Consider the following 13,932-nt stretch of genomic DNA (forward strand, 5'->3'; position numbering starts at 1 on the left):
GATATCCTGAATAATACAGTGCATTGTGCCTTTGGCAGAGTATTTTGTAAATCACGAACGTTCTTAGAAGGAAAACATCATCTTGTCCAGCTGATGATGAATTCTTAATCTAACACTGAAATCTAAGAGTGAGCTTTTTAAGTGTTTAGGTTATACTGTAAATAGCATCATGTATCATCATCACCATTATTATCATCATCATTATTCATGATGCAGAGCACAACAGGCTGATCAACAGACCTTGACAGAGGCATCTTTCTCTAGACTGCACTGACCTCTAGTGGAATTTAAGAGTAACACAAGTGGCCCAGCTGTGACACACTAACACACACACACACACACACACGCACACACCTGGTGTCATATTATATTTGATATTATATAAATTATCTGTCGATGTAACGATGTTAGACCTGTATATAAGGTGCATTGCGTGTGCTTGGGACACAGGTGTTTTTGTTTACCGGTATCAGTGGATGTCCTTGTTCAACCAGCCCTGCCCTGGGATCAGCTGCTGTGGAAATCTTTCCCCTGCGGTAATTCCGCGTTCACCACCAGCCAACACCTCCCCGCCTCGACTGCCTCCTGCCAAAAGTTTCTACATCCTCCTCAAGTAGCGTTAGGTTAGTCTTTCTTTAAAGGTTTCGTTATCAGCGGCAATGGGAGAAATGACGGAGCAGAAGAACTTTTCTGAAGTTATAAATCAGATATTGAATGAAGCGCCAGCTGCCAGGAAGGGTCTTGTTGATAACCACAGTAACCTCCTCCGCGTCGCAGATTACTGCGAGAACAACTATCTTCAGGTGAGTACTGCCCATAACATTCTCTGTGAAGGCAAAACTTTGTGATACTTTCAGATCTTTTCGAGGAGCTTTTAAAGATTTTTAGACCATGTATAACTTATCTTGGTAAAATATAATCTTGCAGGCAGAGGACACAGACAAAGCTATAGAAGAGGCCAAGGGTTTGGCAGCCCAGTCGCTGGCCAGTGTGACCTACCAGATCAACAGTCTTGCCAGCACCCTGCTGAGGCTGCTGGACACCCAGGCCATGCAGATCAAGGATATGGAGTCCTCAGTCAACCTGCTGTCACTGGTGAGGAACACCTTTCACCTACAATACCGTAGGCTACACCTGAGCAGTGCCGCACCTAGCACATTCTCCGCCTGGGCAACCTTTACCTGCCTCCCCCAATATATATATATATATTATTACTGTCTTTTATATGTGCAGTATTTATTACAAACAAGAGCAAAGCTAAAGAGAAATCAACACACGTAAACAACTTACCCAACAAGCAATAATAATAAAAACAAACTGTAAAAGAATAAAGTATGTGCAAATTTACAGTTCTTCTTATTTTGTACTGCACCACGGTTTGGATTTACCTTTAATATTCTCTTTATTCAATACTCTCTGCATACACTCCCTTATTTACTGTTCTTTGAATGTCAAAAAAACAAACAACAACAACAACAACACAACAACAAAACATTGGCAATTTTGCCCCCCTCTCCCCGGGTAGCACCCCAGGCGGCTGCCAATGGGAAGATCCGCCACTACACCTGAGCTCTGCATAGCTGGCAAAAAAAGAATATGAGGCGTCAAATAGAAGGTTGCGCTACTCTGTTTTTTGTTTGATGAAATAACAGTATAATGAACAAACCCAGAAATACAGTTTCCTACAGATTTTGATTTGGTCATTGTGGCAGACAACTACAGTGCATTATGTTGCTAGCTGTACAAAATTATTTACTGTTAATTCATAAATGAATGTATTCACCGTACTGACTTATTTTACTTGACATACATTTCCTAATCATGTTTTTTATGTAGGGCTGTCAAGTGCTTAAAAAAAATCTAATTAATTACATGCTCTGTGATTAATTAATCTAAATTAATCGCATACATCAACTTTTGCTGTGAAAGTATTTTAAAATGTTTTAACTTAAATGAATGTTGGCAGATGTATTATGGTAAAGCTGCTAGATTTTGGACACAATTGTCTCCCTGTCCTCTACCACTCAAACTCGTCTGCAGGCCATTGCAATCCATTTTGCAATCCATTTGGTTGAGTGTAGCTTGACGAGGCTGGCTGCTAACGCTAGCATCAGAGGCTGTGCTAGCATGGAACTCCGGGTTCGCTGCTAAATGTTTTGCGTTGAGGTAATATTTCAGGTTTTAAGTTCTCCGATGTATGAAAATTCCTTACTGCAGAAATTGCAGAGAACGGTGATCCTATTAATGGTCCCATCTGCCTCTGTCATGTGATAAAGTCACTGTGGCCTTCAATGACTCACTTGGTCAAAGGGCACTACGAAACCCGATTAATCAGCGTTAATTTTTTTTGCGTGTTTGATTGAAATTAACGCATTATTTTGACAGCCCTTTTTTTCTTACATTTTTGTTACAAAAATAACAAAACTTAATTACAAAATATATATATATAAATTAGTAAAGTGCGCTCTCTTTGACGTGGAATACGCGAACTTTAGGAACTCCGCAAAAAAATCACTACATTCAAACTAAAATATCTGGAGTCGTACTGTTGGTTGTAAATTTGGGAACCAAGAAGCAAATTGCTGCATTTGTTCCAATTCCAGGTCACCTGTTGTACTTTTAATCTGTGGTCTGTTTGTTTGCTATATTTCATTTGCTCTACTGTTGCCACATATTTACAAGAAACACTCTCTGAAGGGTGTCAAAATGTGTTCACACTGTGTTCTGGTCCAGGCTGCAGCTATCCACTTCGAGAAGGTGTCCAGGAGAGAGATTGGTGCTTTTACTAGTCCCAAAACCAAGAGTCGTTCCAGGCTTATGACCCCACCAGCTTCAGGCAAGGAGCCTGAGAGAAGCTACTCAAGAATGCCGATATCGTACTCCATCTTGGACTCCACTGGACACTGTTTCGTGGTAAACTGGACACTAAATTAAAAGACTGACGTGAAAACAGAGTTTGAATCCATTTAACTTTAATATTTCCCAGTAGATTTAGGAAGTTTAGCACAGTCCATTCCCCCTTTTCCATTTTGCAGTTCTTGTGTGGTGTCTGGGGTGACTATGGCATTGCCAAGATGCTTTTTTTTACCTTCATCCATCTTCTCCCCACAGGTCACTGAGCAGCAGCAGCAGCAGCCCAGAAAGAGAGCAGACACCACAGAGAGCATACAGAGCACTGCAGACTTTGCTGTGTACGTAGATAGAGTCCTTTGCCCTTTTCATTGTTACACTGTGATTATTATTAAACACTCCACACTATAAGTACCCTACTGTTTATTATAATGGGGGCTTGTACAATTTATGATCATGCCTGAAAGCATTATGTACTAACAAAACAGTTCTAGGAAATATGCTCGTTTGCTTTTCTGCCAAGAGTTGGATGAGAAGTTCAATGGCACTCTCATGTGTCTGCTAAATGTTAGACTAAAGCGGGCATCAGGTTAGCTTACCTTAGCATGAGGACTAGAAACAAGGGGAAACAGCTATCCAGGCTCAGGCCATCAGAAAATGAATACCTACCATCACCTCTAAAGGCCCAGACACACCAAATCAACATCAAAGTAGACGACAAAGGCCGGCCAGTACATCGCGTCAAGTTGCCTGTGCCTTGGCCAAAAAGTGGCACTTGAACACACCACAAAGACTACTACAACTAGCCTGTGTGTTTAGTGCCTGTGAGACGAAATAACACTACACACCAGGGGGCGGCGGTAGTCTGTATTCATCATTCAAAAAGAGAAACTTGGAAGACAGTCAAGACAAATCAAGATGTTAGTTAGCCAGTTGGCACATTAACAAGACAACTTGATGTTGAAAGAACAAAGTATATTTACCTGCGCTAGCAAACAATAACAAACATTTCTGAACTGTTTTTGCCAAAGAGCTCAGTGACTAAATGTAATGTTACCTAATATTACAAGTTTGTTCTGATCTCAGTCCCTCTTGACTTTAGTTGTTTACTTTCCTCACTTCTGTTTCTCTTCTCATCCACTCAGCTGAACTGCCAATCAGAGTGATTTTCTTAATCTACACGCAGTGCCATTTCTGACGCAGATTTAACATGCTGAATTAGCTGAAAATGGCCGACAAGGGCCAAGCACTGCCAACGGTGCGGAACATCCCGCAATAACTAGGGCGACAAATGCTCACTGAAAGCCCAACACTGACCAACAGCCGACTGTTGGCTTGGTGTGTCAGGGCCCTAAAGCTCACTAACACATTATAGCCAGCAGCTGATTAGCATAGTTTAGCACAAAGACTGAAAGACTGTAGCCTGGCTCAATGTGAAGGTAACAAAATACACCTACCAGCAGGCTAGTTATAATTAACTCTTGTTTGTTTAGCCCATACAAAAAGTGTAAAAACTACAAGTTGTATTTTTATGGGCACAAGAGGGATATAACCTGTTAATTAGTGAGTTTAGTAGTGCTGGAAGGTGTTACCTTCAGACAGAGCCAGACTACATTGAAGCTGTTTCCCCCCATTTCCAGTCTTAATGCTAAGCTAAGCTAACCAGCTTCTGGTCGTAGCTTCATATTACCTATACAAGCATTAGACTTTCAGCAAGAAAGTGAAAGAGACAACAAATCCTAAAATGGCTGCCTCTTTCTGTAAGAAACAACAGCTGCATCATTTTCAGGATGCCATGACTGCTCCCAGTGTCTGATGGTTTGTTTTCTGTAAACAGATCCAGTCTTGGCATCGCTGTGCCTCCACCATCAGTCCCCACCTTGCAATCCGTCTCCAACCCCACGGACAACAACCAGCTTCCCCCTCCTCCTCCTGCCGATCTGGACCCTAATATGCCTCCTCCACCACCACCACCTCCCGCTTCCTCTGTGGACACTAGCCTCCCCCCTCCCCCACCATCCATGACCTCACCCACATCTCTCCCCCCACCTCCCCCTCCACCGCCAATCTCTCCGTCAAATGGCGCCTACCCGCCGCCACCTCCTCCTGTTGCAGGAGGTTCGCCCCTTCCTCCTCCTCCACCTCCCCCAGTATCAGGAGCAGTACCCCCTCCTCCTCCACCTCCTCCAGTATCAGGAGGGGCACCTCCACCTCCACCTCCACCTCCTCCAGCATCAGGAGCCGTACCCCCTCCTCCTCCACCTCCACCTCCTCCAGCATCAGGAGCCGTACCCCCTCCTCCTCCACCTCCAGCAGCCGCTCAAACTGGCACCTCTGGTATTGTGCCACCACCTCCACCTCCACCACCTCCCCCTCCCCTACACTGATGAACATTATGTTACTGCATGATTTTCACTTAAGGTATAACTGGCAGGCATGCTGGGCTTGCCATTAGATGTTAAAAACGTGTGCAGCATGGGAAATATTTCTGGGCCTTGTTGTGGGATCAGCGTTAAGCATAAATAAAAAGCTTGAAAAAGTGTGTGTAGTGGTTTAACCTTGAGCTGTTTCATGTATGTTGGATGGTGCAGTGTGAGCCTCAAATGATATACATATATATATATATATATATATATATATATACATATACATATACATATATATATATATATATATATATATATATATACATATATATAAACATATATATATATATATATATATATATATACATATATATATACATATATATATATATACACATATACATATATATATATATATATATATATACATATATATATATATATATACACATATACATATATATATATATATATACAGATATACATATATATATATATATATTTTCCCTGGGACAGAAAATCCTCCTTCAAAGTGAAACATTCTGCTGCAGCACAGATACCTCCGACATGTCTCAACAACACTGCAGCTGCATTCCTAAGAAACAAGCCATAACAGGGTGTTTTGTGTGTAAATGCCATTTCCCTTCCTTATTACGTTGTTTATCTCAATGAATCTTAAATCAGTAAGAGTCACCTTAGCAGCCAGTGGCCTTTAGCCCAATACTGTCAGTCAGTGGTGATAAGTGAACGTCACTGCCTGTAACCTCAGTGAGTTCTGCTGCTTTAAACAGGTCAATGAGGCTATAAAATTTCTGTTGCAAGTCAACACTCTCTTTAACCTGTGCTACATGGCTTGTACATGACGGTAAGCTTTATATTCAGCATGGAAAATATCAAATTAGTCAGGGAGGGCTTATCCAAACTTATTTAATCATTTTCTTGTTTTCTTGTTGTTGTTTTTTTACATTTGGCTGTTCAGTGAGGCTTGAAAGTGGAGGAACAGTCTTATTGTACAAGGCCTATTATTATATTCATCACTAATGGAATGGAATTATTTTGGTACTGCCTTTCACTACTGCTTACTTTAATCTGAATTCAAGTCTAAAATCTTTTATTTATCAAAGTCACTTGAAGGCTATGCATTCAGTACAGTTTTATCTTTGAACTGTAGCGTTATGTAGACAGTATTATGTAGACATTGTGCAAGTAAGAACAAAATCTTCCGTGTCAGATAGAAATTCCAGGATTGTGCAGCTTTCACAGTAATTATATCTTCGTAAAGATCATGGTGTTATGTTGATGTGGATTAAGGATACAAGATAAAGAGCTACCTTTGAACCTTCCGCTGTGTATGACTGTACTGCAAAACAAACCCTAACAGAGCTACAATATTCATATTACAATATTCAGGTTTTAAATCTGTTTTTTTTCCCCCTCATTTTGCTCAGGTGTGAAACCTAAAAAAAACCCTGCCATGATCATCCAATATATTGCGCTGGAGTAAGTATTCCCTGAGATCAATCTGACTGACTGTATACCTCATTGTTTGCATGCTGCATGTATTATTAAACTGTCCTTTATTTCAGGATTCCCATTTTGTGCACCCTTATCATTATGTGGATTTATTGCTGCCATTTTGCAAAGAAGAGCAGAGAAGCAGAAAGCTGCCCCCCGTCGAGGCCCACTTACTCCCCGTCTGTTTACGTCATCCCCTTGTATGAGGAGGAGCAGGAGGAAGAGGAGGACGAAGAAGTAATGGACACATATGAAGCCTATTTTCAGCCTCCTTACAGAGACCCCCCGATGTACAGCTCCGGAGATGTCAGTCCACCTCCTTACAGAGTATGTTTCTATTGATGATACGGATTGGACTGAAAGAGCTGGTTGAGATTTCATCATCAGTAACCAATTGCATCACCTCTCTAACTACATGTCTCCTCTTTTCCAGCTTGATCCACCATCCTATCCGGACCTCCCACCATCATACACAGACCCTCCACCTTACTCAGAACAACCCTAATCCTCCTCCTCCACTTCAAATACCCTCTCGTCTGTACATACTGTACTTTTTACTACAGGGCAGATCTATGGAATCAACAGAGATATTAACTTCGCAAAATGTGCAGGAAAAGAACTGTATTAATGATAAACTTCAGCCCTGCTTTTACAACTAAAATCAGGGCCAGCATTTGCAATTTAAATGCCTTTTTTGCAAATGTATGCTCTGCTTTGAATCTGTATCTAGAATTTAAAAACCTTAGTGTGACCTCAGTTGTCATGTCTTCACAAGTCTTTTCTTGGCTTTCTTACAACTGAAGTGTTTTTTCTGAGCATTATTTCATAGAGCTACATCTTTTTGACATATATATGATTAATCTACCTGTAAACAATCCACTGTGTGGAAAGGACAATCTTTAACATGTGTGACATGCAGCAAAGGGCTGCAGACCGGAATCGAGGCCATGGCTACTGTGGCAAGGACGTTGCCTCCGTATATGGGACGCCTGCTCTACCCACTAAGCCACCAGGCACCTGAAAGGAAATCTTTAACTGGTACAGCTACTAAAGTTCCACAGACAACCCAGTTAAAATCCCAGCAAACCACACCATACATATGTATGTTTTGACAAAAGACATAAGCTGTTTACATGTTTTACTGTTCACAGCTTTCCTTGCATTTTTTCCAGACTTTTAAATTTCCTTTATTGTGTCATATACTCTATGTGCCTGTGCAAATTGGCCCCAGGGAACAAATAAACTGTTTTGAATTGGATTAATTTTTAACATGTCATTTCCAAAATAAAGAAATGTATACTCATGAATTAGAGTTATTTGTAAAAACGTAATTATGCTTAATATTTGCCAAAAAAGAATTTTGTTTTCCAGACTGCAAAGTAGACAGATGGGTTTCAGCCCACACAGTGCTATGATTTTTATAACACAGTTTGTATACTGCAAGTAAAAACAGTATAACAGTGGTCTTACAACTGACCCCTGAGGAATGCCGTTGGCTGTTTGATGGTTTTGCTACTCACTTTCAAAGCCCTCCATAACCTAGCCTGCACTTAACTCTCTAACTGTCTCCAGGAGTACACTCCCTGCTGCTCCCTGCGCTCTTCCTCTGCTGGTCTCCTGACCATTCCCACCTCAGGCCTCAGCATCATGGGTGCCAGGGCTTTCAGCTGCACTGTCCCCAGGCTCTGAAACTCCCTACCCACACAGATTTGACAGTATGACAGCATAATATCCTTCAAATCCCATCTCAAAACTCACCTGTTAAAAATGGCCTATGCACTGACTGACTGACTGTGCCCACTGCACCTTCTTCATCTTCCCTTCCTCTTAGTGTGTATGCCCAATTCACATCTCTTTTTCTGTATGTGATTTTATACCCTATAAGATGACCTTGGTTGTTTTTAAGGGGCCTTTTAAATAAAATGTGTTATTCTTCTTCTTCTTAGTAGTAGTAGTATTATTACTGCTGTATAGTGAGTTTAACAGATTTATGAACGACTTCTGTCAACATACACGAGAAATATGCAAGAGACCGAACACACCTCAAAGCCCTGTGTCTTTAAAAAAGACAATGATGCTGTAAAAGCTCTTCAGGTTGTGCACTTCCTTAAGCGACACATTATACTTTGATAGCAACCCTGAGGGCAGGACAGCTTCTGTACAGTATGTTTTGGATTCTTCAATAAGGTAAGGACTCATCCTACTGTGATATGAAGATCTAGTTATCTTACAATTCTATGCCAGTAAGATAATGTATGTTGGAATGATGTGAATTTAAAAATTTTTCATTTACAGCTATAAAGTGTGACAGATATATAGGATGAAGGTCCACAGTCAGTCGTTAAACAGACAGTATAAAATCGTTCAAGCTACTTTTCTACGTTCATTATGTCTTAATTTAACCTTTATATTTGTGAACTGCTGAGCAGTTTTCAAAGGGTTTCATACTGCAGGGTCACTTGAGGTCATTCTCTGTGATTTGACAGTAAGTCTCGTATAACTGTTCCAGTCAGCTCATATAAACTCCAATGTAAAGGGTGACACATTATCATGTGATGACAACGCCTATTCACTTGTTGATTTTTTACCAGTCACATGTCCAGGCTTTGGTTCCAGTTAAAGAAAATGCTTGTATTCTTCTTTCACTGTATATACCGTATTCAATCTGATACTGTAGGTGTTTGCTAGCCTGTCCATGACTGCAAACTAACAATGATATGGATGTAAATTAAATGTTGTATTCAGTCTGCATGATTCTTATTTCAAAGATCTGTCACACTGTCAATGGAAGTCCATGTTTCACATAATTGTATTGTTGATTTTTATCCCTGACAGTAATGTCGGCAGGTTGACATAATTCCAGTCATGACTTCAAGGACGAGTATCTTTCCACTTGTGTAAGTAGTCAAGTCAAGAATGAATCTTGAATGAATGGAATTGCTGACCTGAGACACAAATTAAAAGTCTTGACATGATGCAAATCTGTTCCTAGGTTCCCAGCCTTGGTGGTGTGCCTAGCTGTTATACTCCTCTGCTTGTATCAGTACGCAAGAAAGAAGAGAGCAACATATGACTTAGCCATCGCAAGACTGCAAGATGAAAACACATCTATAGCAGTCTTTACAATTTCTTTGTCTGAAGATCAGGCAGAAACGGACAGACATGACATCCCTCCTTCGTACAGCCCTGTGGGAGACCCACCGCCATACGCATTGGTACCGTAGCCCTCACTACAGTCAGCCACTTTTTTTTGAATCCCAGCAAACTGATTTACACACTATTTGTCTGGTATTCATAAATATTCCTAACATTTAGGAGCATCTTTTACTAAAACCCTCAGTAGTATTTTGACATTAAGAGTCACAAAGTCACTTCTTGGTGGAAGACAATTCTTCAGTCAACATTTTTAAATTCAAATTAAATGTCCCCTGTAAAATCAACAGTTGTTAAAACCATGTTCGACATTTTGGGAAATGTATATTATTTGCAGACATGAGAAATGAGGACAAATCAATCTCAGCCCAAATTACCAGAATAAAGCGTTGACATTGTACATTTCTGCGGATATGCGACAGTTTTACATTTCATATGTATCATATCAGCATTTTTAAACTGACCTAGTTCATATTACATGTATATAAGATGAGTTTCTCATCAGGAGGACGGGATGATGGATGGTGTGAGACCTAGGTGAGATGGCTACCAAGCAGCAGACCACAGTTTGAGATCAGTGACATTTCCAGCTGTGTTTGTGGCGACAAAACTGTGTTTTCTAACGAAACGGCAGGGCATTTCCAGCATTTTTTTTATGGCAACAAAACCAGGCATCTTTTAGCAAGACATTTCCAGCCATGTCCGTGGCAACAAAACCACACATTTTGGTGGGACATTTCTAGCTGTGTTTGTGCAAACAAAACCAGGTATTTTAACAAGATGTCGGGACATATTTAGCAGCATTTGTGGAGACAAAAAGTGTTCTTTTATTTAATGAGAAGTTGGGACATTTCCAGCTGAATACATCACAACAAAATGGTATTTTTTAATGAGTCGCCAGGACATTTTCAGCTGTGTTTGTGGTGACCATACAAGGTATTTTCAACGAGACATCAGGATTTTTCTAGGTGTGTTTGTGGCAACAAAACTGGGTATTTTTTTAGCAAGATGTCGGGACATTTCCAGCCATGTCTGTGGCGACAAAACTAGGCATTATTAACAAGTCGTCGGGATATTTGCAGCTGTGTTTGTGGTGACAGAACTGGATATTTTTTAGCAAGTTGTCAGGGCATTTCCAGCTGTGTTTGTGGCAACAAAACTGCTTTTTAACGAAACGGCAGGGCATTTCTAGCTGTGTTTGTGGCAACAAAACTATGTCTTTTCTGACGAAACAGCAGGGCATTTCCAGCTTTATTTATGGCAACAAAACCAGGTATTTTTTAGCAAGATGTCCGGGCATTTCCAGCCATGTCTGTGGCGACAAAAGTGCACATTTTTTTAACAAGATGGGACATTTCCAGCTGTGTTTGTGCAAACAAACTGGGTATTTTTAAGGTGTCGGGACATATTTAGCCAAACCAGGTATTTTTAACAATACGCCTGGACATTTCCTGCTGTGTTTGTGGCAAACAAACTGGATATTTTTAAAAAGACGTTGGGACATATTTAGCTGCATTTGCGGAGACAAAAGTGGGTTTTTTTGTGGGTTTTTTTAATGAAATGTTGGGACATTTCCAGCTGTATTTGTGGCAACAAAATGCTATATTTAATGAGACGCCAGGACCTTTTTAAAGCAGGTATTTTTGACGAGACATCAGGACATTTCTCGGCGTGTGGCAACCGAACTGTGTATTTAATGAGAAACTGGGACATTTCCAGCCATGTTATTGGCAACCAAACCTGGTATTTTAAGCCAAAATATGATGTTTCACTGACCCTAAGTGGTTTTTGTGCCGGAACCTAACCATGTTAGCCACAGAATGATCTCCACATAACACTGAAAATTTAAATGTAAAGTTTCAACATGTCTGCTATATATGAAATGTACAAATTTAACATATAAAACCTAGAAACGTATCACACCTGTGGTTTGAAGAAGCGCACAAAGCCAACGTTTATTCTGGAAGATGGGTTGATCTTTGAAGAAAGCCAATAAGTATGTTTTCCAAATTGAACTATTGCCTTTTACACTGAAAAATGTTCTGTGATGTTTTTAAGGCTAGTGATCTGGAGCTACATCCTTTATCATTATATGATTTGAAATATAAAGTAGATAAATATGAAATATCAACTAATGTCGAGTAATTTTAAAAAGGACTGTGTCACTAAATTACAATTTTACTTTCCTGCAGTTTGACCCCAAGTTGACGAGCGTTCGGCCAGTGGACTCACTACCTGCCTACGAGATGTATGATATAACACCTCATCACCAGATGACAACCACAGCACTAGCCTCTTCATCTGAAAGCAGCACCTATAACCACCCATAGCCAGAGAGGCTACACCAGGCACACACTCCATTTTAACTGCCAACAAACGCTGACGCACTTTCTTTTGTTTTTGTGTGTAATGTGTATTATGAAAAAATACTATCGCCAATTATTTTATGTTGTGATTTTAACTTAAAAATAATTTGCATTGATATTAACTGCAGACGGTGAAGCAATGCTCTCGACATTTGCAATTTTAATACATTTTTATATGAACATCAAAACTACAGTGTAGTTGTCCAACTGCATCAACACACCAGCAGAATCATCAAAGCACCAAGTGTTTCTCTATGTTATACTATATACTCTTTATTACAATACAGTACTTACAAGTTTGAGGGAAAATAAAATAAATATTAAATGAGTTGCCAGTATTATTTTTCTCTATTTTCTAAGAAGAAACATGTACAGTGATAGTGTTTCCTTGGCTTTTGAACCATGTTAAGGCAAAAGTAAGTATGAATTTGAAGCCACTGATAAATATTTTACTTTTCTGTACATTAAAAATAACAAAGAAAAAAACATGACAACCTCCATTAATTGTCCAACCTGTAATGTTAAATAATTTGTTTGCCTTCATTATACAATCAGTGCATACTGTAGGCTACTTCTTTAGTTTTTTCTTCAGTTTTTTTGTTGTTCTCAGTGCTACAAATACAACTCCAACAGAATCAAGCAGGTACTAGTCGGAAACTCTGATTCGTTCGCTGGTCCTCTCACTGTCCAACAAATCAGACGCTTTGCCAGCATAGGACAACAAATGTACATAATTAACATTTAAAAAGGAAACAAAATAAATCGAGACGGCAAGATTAACACAAAATGTATATTTGTAGTGTCTGTGTGTTTATTTGTGTGTGAGTAGATGTATTGCACGTATTTATGTTTTTGTTTAAAATTATCTATTGCTGTTCGTTTTTCAAATGAGTGGAGACGCACAATGTAAAGCACATTTCTGAACACATACAATCATACTGTATGATCAAATGGTAAAATATAGAGGTTTTTTTTTTATCACAAATATGACATTTGGTATCTTTCCCTCACCAATCTGTCCTACCAATCCAATGTAAACATTACACTACATAAAGTAGGAAAGGCTAAAAAGTTTAATATCCTTCAACGAAAACCTTCAATAGAGCACTGCTATCTGCAAAACACATTCTTTACTCTAAGTCTATGTCCACGTTTATGATAGCGCACACACACTCACTCACACTATTGCACTAAAGCTCATTGTCAACTCTAAATCCTTCTCAACAAATGTCAATAAAATGATTCCGGTTCTAACAAATAAAGTACAACTTGACATTAGGCTCAACAGAGGAACACTAAATTTGTACAAAAACGCTCTACATGAGGCTGGTCATTTGCACTGAATCACGACGCTCGGCCCTTCACCACACACCTCCACCACCGGTGACTGCATGGAGACAACCCCTTCCCGAGCTACCACACCGTCCTCTGACCTCCGACATGTGGCCCCTGGCACCTTGCTGGTGAGCTCTTGGCGACTTTCAGAAGACCCAGCTGACGGGCACCCACTGCTGCTCCGTCGATAGTTTCTCCAGCGCCAACCGTAGACTTCGGAACGCCGCTTCCAGGCCGTCGTTTACGATGCAGAGGTCAAAGTAATGTCCGTAGGCCCGCTTAATGCGCTCACTCTCGTCCACCGTCCTCTTTAATTCAGAGTCCTGCAGGGAGCATCTCAGGGAGAG

At 40.1% G+C, this 13,932-nt stretch overlaps 3 protein-coding genes and 1 long non-coding RNA gene across 6 annotated transcripts in view; 3 read left to right on the plus strand and 1 right to left on the minus strand.

The window, feature by feature from the left end:
• Positions 1–371: 371 nt before the first annotated feature.
• On the plus strand, positions 372–5,338 carry abi3b (ABI family, member 3b). Its single transcript, XM_049563422.1, has 5 exons — positions 372–803; positions 928–1,095; positions 2,734–2,913; positions 3,112–3,191; positions 4,688–5,338. The coding sequence occupies exons 1-5, from the start codon at positions 660–662 to the stop codon at positions 5,235–5,237; spliced, it is 1,122 nt and encodes a 373-aa protein (XP_049419379.1). The 5' UTR covers positions 372–659; the 3' UTR covers positions 5,238–5,338.
• Positions 5,339–5,913: 575 nt separating this feature from the next.
• Positions 5,914–7,961, plus strand: LOC125880748 (adhesive plaque matrix protein-like). The gene is made up of 4 exons (XM_049563464.1): positions 5,914–6,081; positions 6,665–6,716; positions 6,803–7,058; positions 7,165–7,961. The coding sequence occupies exons 2-4, from the start codon at positions 6,691–6,693 to the stop codon at positions 7,234–7,236; spliced, it is 354 nt and encodes a 117-aa protein (XP_049419421.1). The 5' UTR covers positions 5,914–6,081; positions 6,665–6,690; the 3' UTR covers positions 7,237–7,961.
• A 907-nt stretch (positions 7,962–8,868) lies between these two features.
• Positions 8,869–12,751, plus strand: LOC125881045 (uncharacterized). The gene is made up of 4 exons (XR_007448192.1): positions 8,869–8,918; positions 9,567–9,628; positions 9,724–9,946; positions 12,077–12,751. It is a non-coding gene; the product is annotated as an uncharacterized LOC125881045 (long non-coding RNA).
• Positions 12,752–13,015: 264 nt separating this feature from the next.
• Positions 13,016–13,932, minus strand: part of mpp2b (MAGUK p55 scaffold protein 2b) — a 63,554-nt gene continuing 62,637 nt past the window's right edge. For all 3 annotated transcript variants that reach the window (XM_049563954.1, XM_049563953.1, XM_049563955.1), the window contains one exon: positions 13,016–13,908. In XM_049563954.1, the coding sequence (XP_049419911.1) occupies positions 13,732–13,908 (177 nt within the window). In that variant the 3' untranslated portion in view covers positions 13,016–13,731. The remainder of the gene's footprint in view (positions 13,909–13,932) is intronic.

The sequence above is a fragment of the Epinephelus fuscoguttatus genome, linkage group LG20, assembly GCF_011397635.1.
Source record: "Epinephelus fuscoguttatus linkage group LG20, E.fuscoguttatus.final_Chr_v1".
Classification (NCBI taxonomy): domain Eukaryota; kingdom Metazoa; phylum Chordata; class Actinopteri; order Perciformes; family Serranidae; genus Epinephelus; species Epinephelus fuscoguttatus.

Coding starts and splice junctions, on each gene's coding strand:
- LOC125880748 (XM_049563464.1), top strand. CDS start 6,691: ATGATCATCCAATATATTGCGCTGGA. Junction 6,717..6,802: donor ATCCAATATATTGCGCTGGA/GTAAGTATTCCC, acceptor CCTTTATTTCAG/GATTCCCATTTTGTGCACCC. Junction 7,059..7,164: donor TCAGTCCACCTCCTTACAGA/GTATGTTTCTAT, acceptor CCTCTTTTCCAG/CTTGATCCACCATCCTATCC.
- abi3b (XM_049563422.1), top strand. CDS start 660: ATGGGAGAAATGACGGAGCAGAAGAACTTTTCTGAAGTTATAAATCAG. Junction 2,914..3,111: donor CCACTGGACACTGTTTCGTG/GTAAACTGGACA, acceptor TTCTCCCCACAG/GTCACTGAGCAGCAGCAGCA. Junction 3,192..4,687: donor AGCACTGCAGACTTTGCTGT/GTACGTAGATAG, acceptor TTCTGTAAACAG/ATCCAGTCTTGGCATCGCTG.